General features: G+C 44.5%; 1 protein-coding gene across 3 annotated transcripts in view; it reads right to left on the reverse strand.

Annotated features, from left to right (window-relative positions):
* Positions 1 to 7268: 7268 nt before the first annotated feature.
* The window catches only part of ryk (receptor like tyrosine kinase), a 134634-nt gene continuing 127456 nt past the window's right edge, over positions 7269 to 14446 (reverse strand). For all 3 annotated transcript variants that reach the window (XM_069896502.1, XM_069896504.1, XM_069896503.1), the window contains one exon: positions 7269 to 8207. In XM_069896502.1, coding sequence (XP_069752603.1) covers positions 8096 to 8207 — 112 coding nt within the window. In that variant the 3' untranslated portion in view covers positions 7269 to 8095. The remainder of the gene's footprint in view (positions 8208 to 14446) is intronic.

The following is a 14446-nucleotide window of genomic DNA, read 5'->3' on the forward strand; positions in this document are numbered from 1 at the left end:
TCAACATATTAACCTCCGCAATTTCTGCTACCCTCAATGATACCCCACCATTAGACACATCTTCGCCTTCCCTCTCTGCAGAATCCTACAGGATTCCTTCATCCATTCAACCTTCCTCATTACATACCCATGTGACCGCAGGAAACGTTACACTTGTGTGAACATCTCCTACCTTACCACTGTTCAGAGCCATAAACAGTCCTTCCAAGTGAAGCGAAACTTGTGAATCTTCAGAGGTCATCTACTGCATCCAGTGCCGCTGTTGAGGTCTCCTCTACATCAGGCAGATTGGGAGATTGTTTTGTTAAGAACCTTCACTCTATCACCAATGATTGCCAAGTATTTTAATTCCAGACACCATTGCCACACTGACATATCTGTCCAGGCCTCGTGTACTGGCAAACTGAGGTCGACCACAAATTGGAGGCACAATGCTTTGTATTCCATCCCAACGTTCTCCAACCACTCTGCATTAACATCAATTTTTCCAATTTCTGTAACCTCCTCCTCTCTTTCCCTCTGACTCATTTCTTCCAGCTTGCACACCCTTTCCTTTTCTGTCAGATAGCTACTCAGTCCTCTCCCCCTAATTGAGAAACCTTGCCATCTTTCTCCTCCATTCTCCTCTCTTTCTTCCATTCTCCCTTCCTCTTGCCCCCTCTAACCCCGTCAGCCCTCCACCGCCCTACTCCATTCTGACAGTCCCATCAGGGATGGGCAGCGTGAGGGAGCAAGGCAGGGGAGCAGTATGAGGGAGCGGTTCGGGGGAATGGTGCAAGGGATCTGGCAGTGTGAGGGAACAGAGTGGTGTGAGGGCACGGGGTGGAATGAGCGAACACAGCCTGACACCTCCACTGGCCACTCTGTGACAGTACAGCTGGGTGACGGGGCTGTCAGCACGATGTCAATCTTACTTTCTTGTTTGAAGCCATGTTCAGTAGCAATCCTTTTACGCAGGAGATGAAGCGACTTCAGTCCACCCCTGATACTACGACCATCGGTGGAGGGAACCTGGAACTAGTTGGATCAGGCATTCCACCTTTGGGCCTTTTATACAGGTAAGTGGAGCGTCTTAAAGGCAGAGAAAAACTGTCTTTACAGATTGCTAATTTTCACTATAAAAAGGCCAAGAGACACAGCAGTTGTCTCAGAGCTAGGTGATCAGAGTATCTGACATGGGAGAGAGTGCAAGACACAAATGTGGCAACACAGTGCAAGTTTAAGGTCCTACTAACCAAGAGCTCCCTCTGGGGGGAGATGGAGAGACGTACACATAGCAGCAAGACTGGGGGGGAGTGGAGAGATTGAAGGGGAAGTAAACTCAGACTGATGGAGAATGTTTCAGGAAAAAGCTGGAATTAGGAGATGGGGGTGACCTGGGGGGGGAAAGGTGGGGAGGTGGAGAGCATGGAAGAGTAGCAGAGGGTGTGATAGGATTATTTGTTTATCAATACACTGGAGCTGGACAACAACATTTGTGTATGCATGTGTTTGTATATGTATACATGTGGGTGTTCATGTGCATGTGTGTCCATGTTCGTGTATTCATGTGCATTTATTTAAAAACACAGAAATGCTGGAACTCAGCTGGTCTTGCAGCATCCATAGGAGGTAAAGATATATTACCAAAGTTTCAGGCCTGGCCCTTCTGTGTCTGTGAATTTCAGAAATGGTGGCATTTTGCCCTCCTGATCTCCCTTCCTCTGTCCATCTCCTGCTCTATCTCTCTCCACCTCCCACTCTCTGATTCTCCCTCTGCCTGAACAGTTACAATGATGTTTCCAGCACCCCAGTTCAACCAATTCTCCAGCTTCAATCTCCTAACTTGGTTGATCAGGAGCTACAGCTGGATGCATTTCCCACAGGTGTGAACTCCAGTCACTGGAAATCTCCCACATCCTGTTCTGCCATCCCAACGTACCTAATCTGAACAGCCAGCAATCTCACCAAAGCCTCTGCACTTACCCTCTCCATCACAGCATCTCCAGCTCACTTCGACTGCGCACGGCTACAGCATCTGCCCGGCTGAGTCTGATCCAATGGTGGGCTCAGGTGTCGACTGCATGTCTGCTTTTCAACGGCCGCTCCTACTCTCACCTGCTCTGAGCAGCTGTTGTTCTGTTTCATCTTTCGTCATGACCTGTGCTACAACTGGAGACAACCTCCCTTGCTGTTTAAATTTTAAATTTAGACATACAGGCCAATTCGGCCCTGAGTCCATGCCACCCAATTTATACCCCATTAACCTACACCTATGTTTTTGAAGGGTGGAGGAAACTGGAGACCCTGGGGAATACCCACACAGATATGGCGAGAACGTACAAACTCCTTACAAACAGTGTGGGACTCGAACCCACGTCCACTGTAAAGGCATTAGATATCAAACATGGCAAACGTTGTGGTTTTTGAACTCTAATACTCTTAAATCTCTCACACTCTTTCAACCTCCACTCTGAGCTCATCTTCCCCCCAGTCCTAATACCCTTTCCCCTTCTGATCAAGGCCAGTGACCCACAGTGGCCAGAATTACCCGGCAGGATACTGTACTCTCCACCGAGCCCTCTGGGAAAGCATCACACCCATACACAGTGGACCCTTTCACCCATTCATGAAATCTCTGCTCTGTTCGTGAGGCTGATGAACAAGTTGAGAGCCCATGGAATTACAGGAAAGATACCAGCATGGGTAGATGGCTACTGGTTACCAGCGGTGTTCCATGGGGGCTGCTGTTGGGACCACTTTTTATAAAGCATGTTAATGATTTGAATTATGGAATAGATGACTTTGTGGCTAAATTTGTAGAGATGTGGAGGGGCAGGTACTGACGCAGAAACGGAGAGGAAGAAGAGAATCAGATTCAGAATTTGTCATGAACAAGCCATGAATTCAGTGTTTTGCAGCAGCGTATAAGTTGCATTACGATAAACAAAAATAAGAACAATAATATTGGACGAAAAGTAAAAGCCGTGTCTTTGGTTCATTGATAATTCAGGGATCTGATGGCAGTGGGGAAGAAGCTGTCCTTGTGCCGTTGAGTTCTTGTCTTTAGGCTCCTGTACTTTTTCCCTCATGATAGCAGAATGAAGAGGCCATGGCCTGGGAGGTGGGGGTCTTTGAGGATAGAGGCTGCTTTTTTAAGACACCGCCTCATGTAGACGTCCTCGATGGAGTGAAGTCTGGTGGCTATGATGTCACAGGCCAAGTTAACAACCCTCTTATTCTTGTCCTGAGAGTTGGCACCTCCGTACCAGGCAGTAATGCAACCGGCCAGAATGCTCTCCAAAGTACACCTGTAGAAATTTACGAGAGTCTTCGGTGACATAGCAAATCTCCTCAGTCACCTCACAAAGTATAGTCGCTGGAGAGCCTTCTTTGTGACTGCATCAACGTGGAGGCTCCAGGACAGATCCTCGGAGATTTTGACACCCAGAAATTTGAAATTCTTGAACCACTCAACTACTGAGCCCTCGATGAGGATTGGGTCATGTTTCTCTGACTTCCTTCTGAAGTCCACAATCATCTCCTAGATTTTGCTGACGTTGAGCGCAAGATTGTTGTCGTTTAATGAGCTGATCTATCTCCCTCCTGTACACTTCTTCATTGCCGCATGTAATTCTGCTGACAACTGTGGTGTCATCGGCAAACTTGTAGATGGCATTGGAAGTGTGCCTGGTCACACAGTCGTGGGTGAATAACGAGTAGAGCAGTGGGCTTTGCACACATTGTTGGGATGCGCCTTGTGTTGATGATCAGTGAGAAGACGACATTTCCAATTCGTACTGTCTGTGGTTTTCCAATGAGAAAGTCAAGGACCCAGTTAAAGAGTGGGGTACAGAGGCCTAGAGTTTGTAGCTTCTTGACCAGCACTGAGGGAATAATGATATTGAAGGCCGAGCTGTAGTCGATGAAGAGCAGCCATGTGTATGATTTGCTGTTTTCAACATTCAACAGACTTTCTTCAGTACAAATATATTAGCATTTTAAACGCACCTGGTTCTTTGAGATGGAAGACTGAAGCCAGTTTGAGACAAAATAGCTGCTCTGATGCAGTTCTGATGCAGAACTGACCAGCAGTAATTTTTCCCACAGAAGGGGAAAAACTGCCTATGTATTACTCCTATCAAAAGGAGAACATAGAATAAGTAGACTTCAAAAGAGATGCCTACTTCTGATTGTTTCTAAGATAAAGAGGACAGTTTCATCATTTGGAAAACAGATTCCAAAGTCTTCATTCAAAAGAAGATTTGATTCTGAGAAGATAGGACTCGTATTCTTCTTTTCATAGGAGATACATATGTGACCAGAAGATGGTCAGTTCTGCTTGAACTATCTCTCAAGGACAACTCATCAAAAGAATTGAGTTTAAAGAGGCCTAATGATATGATGTTTAAAAGAGCTTTATAAATATTTCTGAACTGAAAATTTAACACCTTCAAGCAAGACTAAAATGATGCTGAAGTTTTAAAATGGACTTTTCAGAGTAGACTTTAATTATACACACACACATATACATTTGCGCATAGTGGGTTAAATTTAAAGTTAAGTTTAGTGATAAGTAAGAAATGTTATGTTATTAATAGTTTAATAAAAACTATTATATTGGATTGACCATTGTCTGGTGAATTTTCCATTGCTGTTCCTTTGTTAGTGCTAACCAAGTCCGTTTAGTCCCAAACAAAATTAAAAGGGCTGCTAGTTCGTATCATATGATTTGGAGAATTGAAAAAGTGGCTTATGAAATACAATGTTGCAAAGTGTATGGGCATGCAGTTTGGTAGAAGAATAAAAGGGCTGACTATTATTTGGATGAGGAGAAAATTCAAAATTCAGAGGTGCAAAGGTACTTGGGAGCCCTCGTGCAGGATACCCTAAAGGTTAACCTCCAGGTTGAATCGGTGGTTAAATAAGACAAACACAATGTTGCCATTCATATCTCGAGGAATAGGATTCAAGGCCAGGGATGTGACGTTGAGACTTTATAAGGTACTGGTGAGGTCTCACTTGCAGAACGGGGTACAGTTTTGGGCTCTTTATGTAAGAATGTGCTATCATTGGAGAGGGTTCAAAGATTCACAAGAATGATTTAAATGAAGGGATTAACATATGAAGAACATTTGACAGCTCTTGAACTGTACTCCTTGGAGTTCAGAAGAATGAGAGGAAACCTCATAGAAGCAATTCAAATGTTGAAAGGCATGGACAAAGTAAATGTGGCAAAGTTGTTTTGTAGGGGAGTCAAGGACAAGAGGGCACAACTTCAGGATTAAAGGGCATCCATTTAAAACAGATATAAAGGAATTTCTTCAGCCAGGGAGTGGTAAACCTATGGAATTTGTTACCACGGATGGCTGTGGAGGCCATCATTGGGTGTATTTAAGGCAGAGATTGATAGATATCTGAATAGTCAGGGTATCAATAATTATGGGGAGAAGGCAAGAAGGTTGGTCTGAGTGGAAGAATGTATCAGCTCATGATGGAATGGCGGATTGGACTCGATGGGCCAATGGCCTATTTCTGCTCCTACACCTCGTGGTCTCACCCCTGTTTGAGGCAGCATCCTGATGACTCTCTTCAGTACTCTGCCTAGTAATCTCACATCCTTCCTGTGGAGTGGTGACCAGAGTGTACACAGTACTCTCACAGCAATTTGACATCCTAACTCTTTGGGAGCTGTAACAAAAACCTTCTTCATTTCCCTATCCACCTGTATCACCACATTTGGCGGGTGATAGATTTGCATGCCAAGGTCCCTCTGTACGTTAATGCTCTCAATTACTCCCCATGTCCTCCTTTGGATCACACTTGTCCAGATTAAGTTCCATCCACCACATGTCCTCCAACTTTTCAGCTGTTCTACATCCTGCTGGATCCAGCAGACTTTGTGTGGACTGCAAATCTATTCATCAGACCATCTCCAATCTCATCCACTTTTGCAAGTAACAGACAGCAGCAATCCCAGCACTGAACTCAGTGTACAACACTTGCTTCAGACCTCCAGCAGAGAACACCCATGCACCATGAATCCCTGCCGCCAGTCACTCATCCAATTTTGGGTCCAGTTTGCCAACATACCTCAGATCCTTTATGCCTTAATTTTTCGGGATCAGTCCTTATGAAAGTTCTTATAAAACATTCTGCATTCATATTTTCTTAGTTTCCTCCACAAAACTTTCAATCACAGTTGAGACCTGTTCAAACCATGCTGACACCTCCTCATTAGTCCCTACCTTTCTAAATCCCTCCAAATTTTCTCTTAACCATTTCCTCATTGTTGACGCAAAGCTCACTAGCTTCTCCCTTCTGCCCTTTTGGAAAGATGAGATATTAGTGAGGCTCCATTAGGAGGATTGTGTTCATATTTAGTGCTACAGGGAAGATGCTGACACGCTGAAAGGGATACACAGACTCTGAAGTTGTTGTCTCTCTTCTTCCCCCCTCCCCCCCCCCCGCAACCTTTCATCTGTTGTTGCTCCCAATCTTCCTTGTCCAAGTCCTTGAGAAAGTGAAAGGTAGAAATATCCACCTGTGGCTGGTCACTGAATCAGTGGAGGACCAATGCAGGACACCAGAGCAAGAGAACACCCACCATGCCACCGAGAAGCCTGGGGAGGAACCCTACAGGGTGGAACACCACAGCAGTGAAACCAGCGAGGGGCTTGGTGGCTAAGGACTCACACCAGGCCGCATGGTGGAACCAGGTATCAGGGCGAAGGTGCCAATGGTGCGCAGGGCTCCCTAAGGGCTTTAGGTGCTGACTGCTTCCTGATCTTATTGGGGGTTTGGAACCAGGAGCTTGGGGTCACCATTGGAATGGACAGGAGGCTATGTGGCTACAGAGGTTGCAGGAGAGAAGGAGGCGAATTTATGGACACGCTGTCTGTGGAGGAGCTCTCTTTTGCTTACCTTTATCTTATTGGTGAGAGCTTCGGACTGCCTCTTTGCGTCTTTACAGCAGGTGAACATTTGACAAATTTTGTGTATTATGACCTTTGAATCATTAAAGCCCACACCCTGACTAATCAAAGCCTGGACACTCAGACCGCTGCTGTGCAAAAGGAAGCTGTAGTTTCTCTGCCTTTTATTCACACAGCTCTTGTCCCACAGACTGGGTGCTGCAAAATGTAATTTAATAAATGTTGTCTTGACAGGATAGAATATTGGGCTGAAAGGCCTGTTTGTCTGCTGGATAACTCTTTCACTCAAAGTCGATGAGACTCCATTTAAATGCATCTAATTTTTCATTAAATGAAACAATGTTCTCATACACATCAGTTTACTCTGCTTTATTTACCATATCCTCTGCATTTAACATTATACAAAGATGAACATTAGTTGGAACTAGGTGTAGTAAACAATTGAATTTAAAAAAATATATACAGTTTGGATTTACAAAGAAAGGTTTTTAACCTTGTGATCCCAACCACCTCGTACCGAAGAAAAGCCTTCCACCCTGAAGGTATGTTAGTTGGGTTTCCATGCAGAAATTAGTTGTATAGAAAAGAGGATAATTTAACATGGCAGGAAGTGCTAAAATGCAAAATTATTCCCAAACTAGATACCTAGTTTTGAGATAGGAGTGAAAGTTTCATGTCCCAATGCCAAGCAGGTACCTCATTCGTTCGACAACTGAATCTGCTGCACAAAAGGAAATCCTCTGTTTGGGAATGCACAGAGCCTTCAGATTTCACAGGACACAGGATAGAACCTGGGTTCTCGAGAATAAACCAAAGCTCACAGGTTATTTAGAAGTTCAGTACCAAAAACGGAGAAGCAGACATTCAATATGTTTCAGTCTTGAAAATCTGGTTTCCCAAAGATATAAGGCAATGGAACCTGAACAATGCAGTGCAACGTTCCCCTGATCTCCTCTACACTTGGGTACTCATGGAATTTCAGTCTCTTCCTCACTCAGGTGAACACCTTGCGGTGCTATTACGTTCTTGAAATCGCATTATCAAGAGAGTTCACAAAACAAATGATGAAAGCGTTTCAAGGCACACTTCTTTGGAAGATATTTCTCCTCCATTTTCCTTAGTTTGTATGTTTAAACCTGTGGTCGGTGTCGAAACTTCACATTGCCGTGAAAGCCAAGTTTTCAGACGTAGGCACCCAAGGCTGCGTGAAATTCACTCAGGCACTGCACGAGCTGCTGAAACTTGGGCCTCTCCTCCCGATCCAGGGCCCAGCAGCAGGCCATCACTGCAAATCTGTGGACACAAGAGTGAACCTGTAAAACCATAGGACAACACAGGCACGTGACAGCATAATCGCCAGATCACATTTCATCACTCAGCAGAAAAAAGCCATTGTTCAGATCATTAATAGAGCAATCATTGCAAATAGAACATACAACAGTGCGTACAGAAACAGGCCATATCTGTGCTGAACATGATAGCCAAATCAAACTAAAACTCTTGCTGGTTGCACCTGATAGGTATTCCTTCACCCCCTTCACATTCATCTATCTAGAAGCCTCTTAAAAGCCACAACTGCATCTGCTTCCACCACTACCCCTGGCAGCCTGTTCCAGGTACCCACCACTCTGTGTTAAATATTTGCACTGTACATCTCTCTTAAACTTCCTTCCACTCACTTTAAAAGTTTCTTGCTTTAAAATATGCACATTTCAATCCATCCAAATGACTGCAGACAGACTTCTTAAAAACAAAAAATAAGTGTTTTTAGCCAAGTAAAGTGGCATCACAGGTAGATAGGGTTGTAAAGAGACCTTGTGGCATATTGGCCTTCATAAATCAAAGTATTGAGTACAGGAGTTGGGATGTTATCTTAAAGTTGTTTCAGACATTGGTGAGGCCAAATTTGGAATATTGTGTGCCGTTTTGGTCACAGATCTACAGGAAGGATATCAATAAGATTGAAAAAGAACAGAGAAGATTTACGAGGATGTTGCCAGGACTTCAGGATCTGAGTTACAGGGAAAGGTGCACAAAATCAGTGAACCGGTGCGGACTCGAAAGGCCAACATGGCCTGTTTCCACTCTGTAAATGGTTATATGGTTATTAACTCTTTAAAAACACAATACAAAACCAACAATAGTGCAGTGAATATTCTTAGTTGGAGAGAACATGAGCAGTACATCAATCTCGATTCTAGCCAGCTCCTTCCTTAAATGGCATGACTTGGATAGAAATGACCACACATAGTTCCTTGCTTCTGTTATTTGTTCACCTTCCTATTGTTAAGTTCAAGGTTTCGTTCACCCTTGAGCAGGCACAAGAGGAGGAGTCACGTGATGGAGTAGTGGCCGGACGGTGAACTCCAGCCCTCTCCAGAAAAGTCGGGAAAAACAAAGGAAAACACAAAGGCACAGAAATAAAAGTTAAAGAAAAGTGAGTATAAAGGTGGAAAGAAGATGGCGACAAAGAAAGAAAAATCGAAATCAACGGTAAGAAGAGAGGAAGAGAAGACAACGGAAGAAGAAGGAGAAGGCCTTACCTGTTCGAAGAGGCCCGCGGTGGAGAGAGAAACCCGCTCCCTCAGGTCGGTAGAAAGTGGACTACAAAAATGGCTCGCTGAGCCGAGTAAAAGTGCGCAACCGCGCATGAAAAAAAACACACCGACGGGAGGGGGGACCAGCTGGGGAGTCGATCTCCACAGCCGGCAACGACAGCTGCAGAACACCTGCAGCAAGAAGAGAACACAAAAGACAATGGAAACAAGAAAGAAGAGAAGAAAAGGGCAACAAAGAAACAACAGATGGCCAACCCAGAGGAAGAAGAAGAGGAAGAGGAAGAGTACAGTGAAATAGAAGAAGAAGGGAAAGGCAAGATAAAGGATATACTTTCTCTTATTAAAGGATACATGGAGTCATTTAAAGAATGGCAAACACAGGAATTTAATGATTTAAGAAGAAGAATAAACAACACAGAAGAGAAAATGAATAAAATAGATATGACCTTAACAGAAATGGGAAAGATATTGGACAAGATGGAAGAGCGGGCAGTAGCAGCAGAAATGGAGGTAGAGGACTTAAAAAAGAAATTGGAGGAATCTAATAAAAAAGCTATAGAGACACAAGAACTGTTAGCTCAGAAAATAGATATAATGGAAAATTATAACAGAAGAAATAACATAAAGATAGTGGGCCTTAAGGAAGATGAAGAAGGCAAGAATATGAGGGAGTTTATAAAAGATTGGATCCCTAGGATCCTAGGATGTCCAGAACTACAGCAAGAAATGGAAATAGAAAGGGCACATAGAGCATTGGCCTTTAAACCACAACCACAACAAAAACCAAGATCTATTTTAGTAAAATTTCTAAGATATACTACAAGAGAAAAGGTACTGGAGAAGACAATGGAAAAAGTAAGAGAGGGCAACAAGCCACTGGAGTATAAAGGGCAAAAAATCTTCATTTATCCAGATATAAGTTTTGAACTCCTAAAGAAGAGAAAAGAGTTCAATACAGCAAAGGCGATTTTATGTAAGAAAGGGTATAAATTTATACTAAAGCATCCAGCGGTATTGAAAATATTTATTCCAGGACAACAAAACAGACTATTCTCGGACCCAGAAGAAGTACGAAAATTTGCAGAACAATTACAAAATAGACAGAGGGATGAAGACGAGTGAAGAGAGTAAAAATGATCACGATTGATATGTATGTGGGTAAAGAGGTATAAGAGTGAATAGATATAATGTGCATACGTGAAGGTATCTGTACTTAGAGGAAAATATAGATAGTATAGACAAGAATGAATAAGGGAAGGTAATGGAATAGAGAGAATAAGGAGGGAATTAAAAGAGTGACCTTTGTTACATATGAAAAGTGAAATCTTTTCTGGGGAGGGCTGGGTGGGGAGAAATAGCGGTCACTGCAAAATCAGTTGACGCTTGCGAGTGAATTCGCAAACCCAAATGGAGAGGGGAGATGTGGTTGTCCGACAAGGGATAAAGGACAACTCAGGAGGGGAAGGGGAGATTGGGGATAAAGAAGATATAAATAGGAGAATAAGGAAAATGTTGGATGTTGTAGGAATGTTGTCTTATAAAGAGTTGAAAATAAGAAAACAGAAATGGAAAAGGAGGAAAGGTAATGATGGAAAAACGGAAGGAGAAGATAAACAAAGTATAAAATGGCTACGCTGAACTATATGACTTTAAATATTAATGGAATACATAACCAGATTAAAAGGAAGAAACTACTAAATTTACTGAAAAAAGAAAAAATTGATATAGCATTTGTCCAAGAAACACACTTAACTGAACTGGAGCACAAGAAATTAAAGAGAGATTGGGTAGGACATGTAACAGCAGCATCGTATAATTCAAAAGCAAGAGGGGTGGCTATATTAATTAGTAAAAATGTGCCATTTAAAATAGAAGAGGAAATAATAGATCAAGCAGGGAGATATGTTATGATAAAATGTCAGATATATTCGGAGTTTTGGAATCTACTTAATGTATATTCACCTAACGAAGAAGATCAAAAGTTTATGCAAGATATCTTTTTGAAGGTAGCTAATACGCAAGGGAACATACTAATAGGAGGGAATTTCAACCTGAATTTGGATTCAAATATGGATAAAACTGGGAAAAAAATTAACAGAAAGAACAAAGTAACCAAATTTATAATTAAATCAATGCAAGAAATGAAACTTTTGGATATATGGAGGAAACAAAACCCAAAAGAAAAGGAATATTCATACTACTCGGCTAGACATAAAACATACTCAAGAATAGACCTATTTTTGTTATCAGCTAGTATGCAAGATAGAGTAAGAAAAACAGAATATAAAGCTAGAATAGTATCGGACCATTCACCCTTAATATTGACAGTAAAGCTAGAGGACATCCCTCCAAGAATGTATCTTTTTCTCTTTGGCTTGGCTTCGCGGACGAAGATTTATGGAGGGGGTAAAAAGTCCACGTCAGCTGCAGGCTCGTTTGTGGCTGACCAGTCCGATGCGGGACAGGCAGACACGATTGCAGCGGTTGCAAGGGAAAATTGGTTGGTTGGGGTTGGGTGTTGGGTTTTTCCTCCTTTGCCTTTTGTCAGTGAGGTGGGCTCTGCGGTCTTCTTCAAAGGAGGCTGCTGCCCGCCAAACTGTGAGGCGCCAAGATGCACGGTTTGAGGCGATATCAGCCCACTGGCGGTGGTCAATGTGGCAGGCACCAAGAGATTTCTTTAGGCAGTCCTTGTACCTTTTCTTTGGTGCACCTCTGTCACGGTGGCCAGTGGAGAGCTCGCCATATAATACGATCTTGGGAAGGCGATGGTCCTCCATTCTGGAGACGTGACCCATCCAGCGCAGCTGGATCTTCAGCAGCGTGGACTCGATGCTGTCGACCTCTGCCATCTCGAGTACCTCGACGTTAGGGGTGTGAGCGCTCCAATGGATGTTGAGGATGGAGCGGAGACAACGCTGGTGGAAGCGTTCTAGGAGCCGTAGGTGGTGCCGGTAGAGGACCCATGATTCGGAGCCGAACAGGAGTGTGGGTATGACAACGGCTCTGTATACGCTTATCTTTGTGAGGTTTTTCAGTTGGTTGTTTTTCCAGACTCTTTTGTGTAGTCTTCCAAAGGCGCTATTTGCCTTGGCGAGTCTGTTGTCTATCTCATTGTCGATCCTTGCATCTGATGAAATGGTGCAGCCGAGATAGGTAAACTGGTTGACCGTTTTGAGTTTTGTGTGCCCGATGGAGATGTGGGGGGGCTGGTAGTCATGGTGGGGAGCTGGCTGATGGAGGACCTCAGTTTTCTTCAGGCTGACTTCCAGGCCAAACATTTTGGCAGTTTCCGCAAAGCAGGACGTCAAGCGCTGAAGAGCTGGCTCTGAATGGGCAACTAAAGCGGCATCATCTGCAAAGAGTAGTTCACGGACAAGTTTCTCTTGTGTCTTGGTGTGAGCTTGCAGGCGCCTCAGATTGAAGAGACTGCCATCCGTGCGGTACCGGATGTAAACAGCGTCTTCATTGTTGGGGTCTTTCATGGCTTGGTTCAGCATCATGCTGAAGAAGATTGAAAAGAGGGTTGGTGCGAGAACACAGCCTTGCTTCACGCCATTGTTAATGGAGAAGGGTTCAGAGAGCTCATTGCTGTATCTGACCCGACCTTGTTGGTTTTCGTGCAGTTGGATAATCATGTTGAGGAACTTTGGGGGACATCCGATGCGCTCTAGTATTTGCCAAAGCCCTTTCCTGCTCACGGTGTCGAAGGCTTTGGTGAGGTCAACAAAGGTGATGTAGAGTCCTTTGTTTTGTTCTCTGCACTTTTCTTGGAGCTGTCTGAGGGCAAAGACCATGTCAGTGGTTCCTCTGTTTGCGCGAAAGCCGCACTGTGATTCTGGGAGAATATTCTCGGCGACACTAGGTATTATTCTATTTAGTAGAATCCTAGCGAAGATTTTGCCTGCAATGGAGAGCAACGTGATTCCCCTGTAGTTTGAGCAGTCTGATTTCTCGCCTTTGTTTTTGTACAGGGTGATGATGGTGGCATCACGAAGATCCTGAGGCAGTTTACCTTGGTCCCAACAAAGCTTGAAAAACTCATGCAGTTTGGCATGCAGAGTTTTGCCGCCAGCCTTCCAGACTTCTGGGGGGATTCCATCCATACCTGCTGCTTTGCCACTTTTCAGTTGTTCGATTGCCTTATATGTCTCATCCAGGGTGGGAACCTCATCCAGCTCTAGCCTTAGGGGCTGTTGAGGGAGCTGGAGCAGGGCGGAATCTTGGACTGAGCGGTTGGTACTGAAAAGAGATTGGAAGTGTTCTGACCATCGGTTGAGGATGGAGATCTTGTCGCTGAGGAGGACTTTGCCGTCTGAGCTGCGCAGCGGGCTTTGGACTTGGGGTGAGGGGCCGTACACAGCCTTTAGAGCCTCGTAGAAACCCCTGAAGTCGCCAATGTCCGCGCTGAGCTGTGTTCGTTTGGCGAGGCTAGTCCACCACTCATTTTGGATCTCCCGGAGTTTGCGCTGAAGATGGCTGCATGCGCGACGGAAGGCTTGTTTCTTCTCTGGACAGGACGGCTTTGTAAGGTGAGCCTGGTGGGCAGCTCGCTTCTTTGCCAGCAGCTCCTGGATTTCCTGGCTGTTTTCGTCAAACCAGTCCTTGTTTTTCCTGGAGGAGAAGCCCAGTACCTCTTCAGTGGATTGCAGTATGGTAGTCTTCAACTGATCCAAGAGGGTTTCAGGGGACGGGTCCGTGAGGCGGGTTGCAACGTCGAGCTTTGCTTTGAAAAAATAAAAACCAGCATGCTAGCTTGAGTTTGTGAGCATCTTTTGAGGGGGAGGACGTGGAGGGGGAGGACGTGGAGGGGGAGGACGTGGAGGGGGAGGACGTGGACCTGTCCTCGGGCCTGCGCAAAGGAGCTTTTAGGTGGAGTGCAGTGCGCGCAGTACTGGCCCCACCCTTTACACCCATGGTTCGTGTGCCGTGGCCAAGCAAGCTGGGACGTGGCAGCGAGGTCCTTGGGTCGTAGGT

This window comes from Narcine bancroftii, chromosome 9 (genome assembly GCF_036971445.1).
Source record: "Narcine bancroftii isolate sNarBan1 chromosome 9, sNarBan1.hap1, whole genome shotgun sequence".
Taxonomy (NCBI): Eukaryota; Metazoa; Chordata; class Chondrichthyes; order Torpediniformes; family Narcinidae; genus Narcine; species Narcine bancroftii.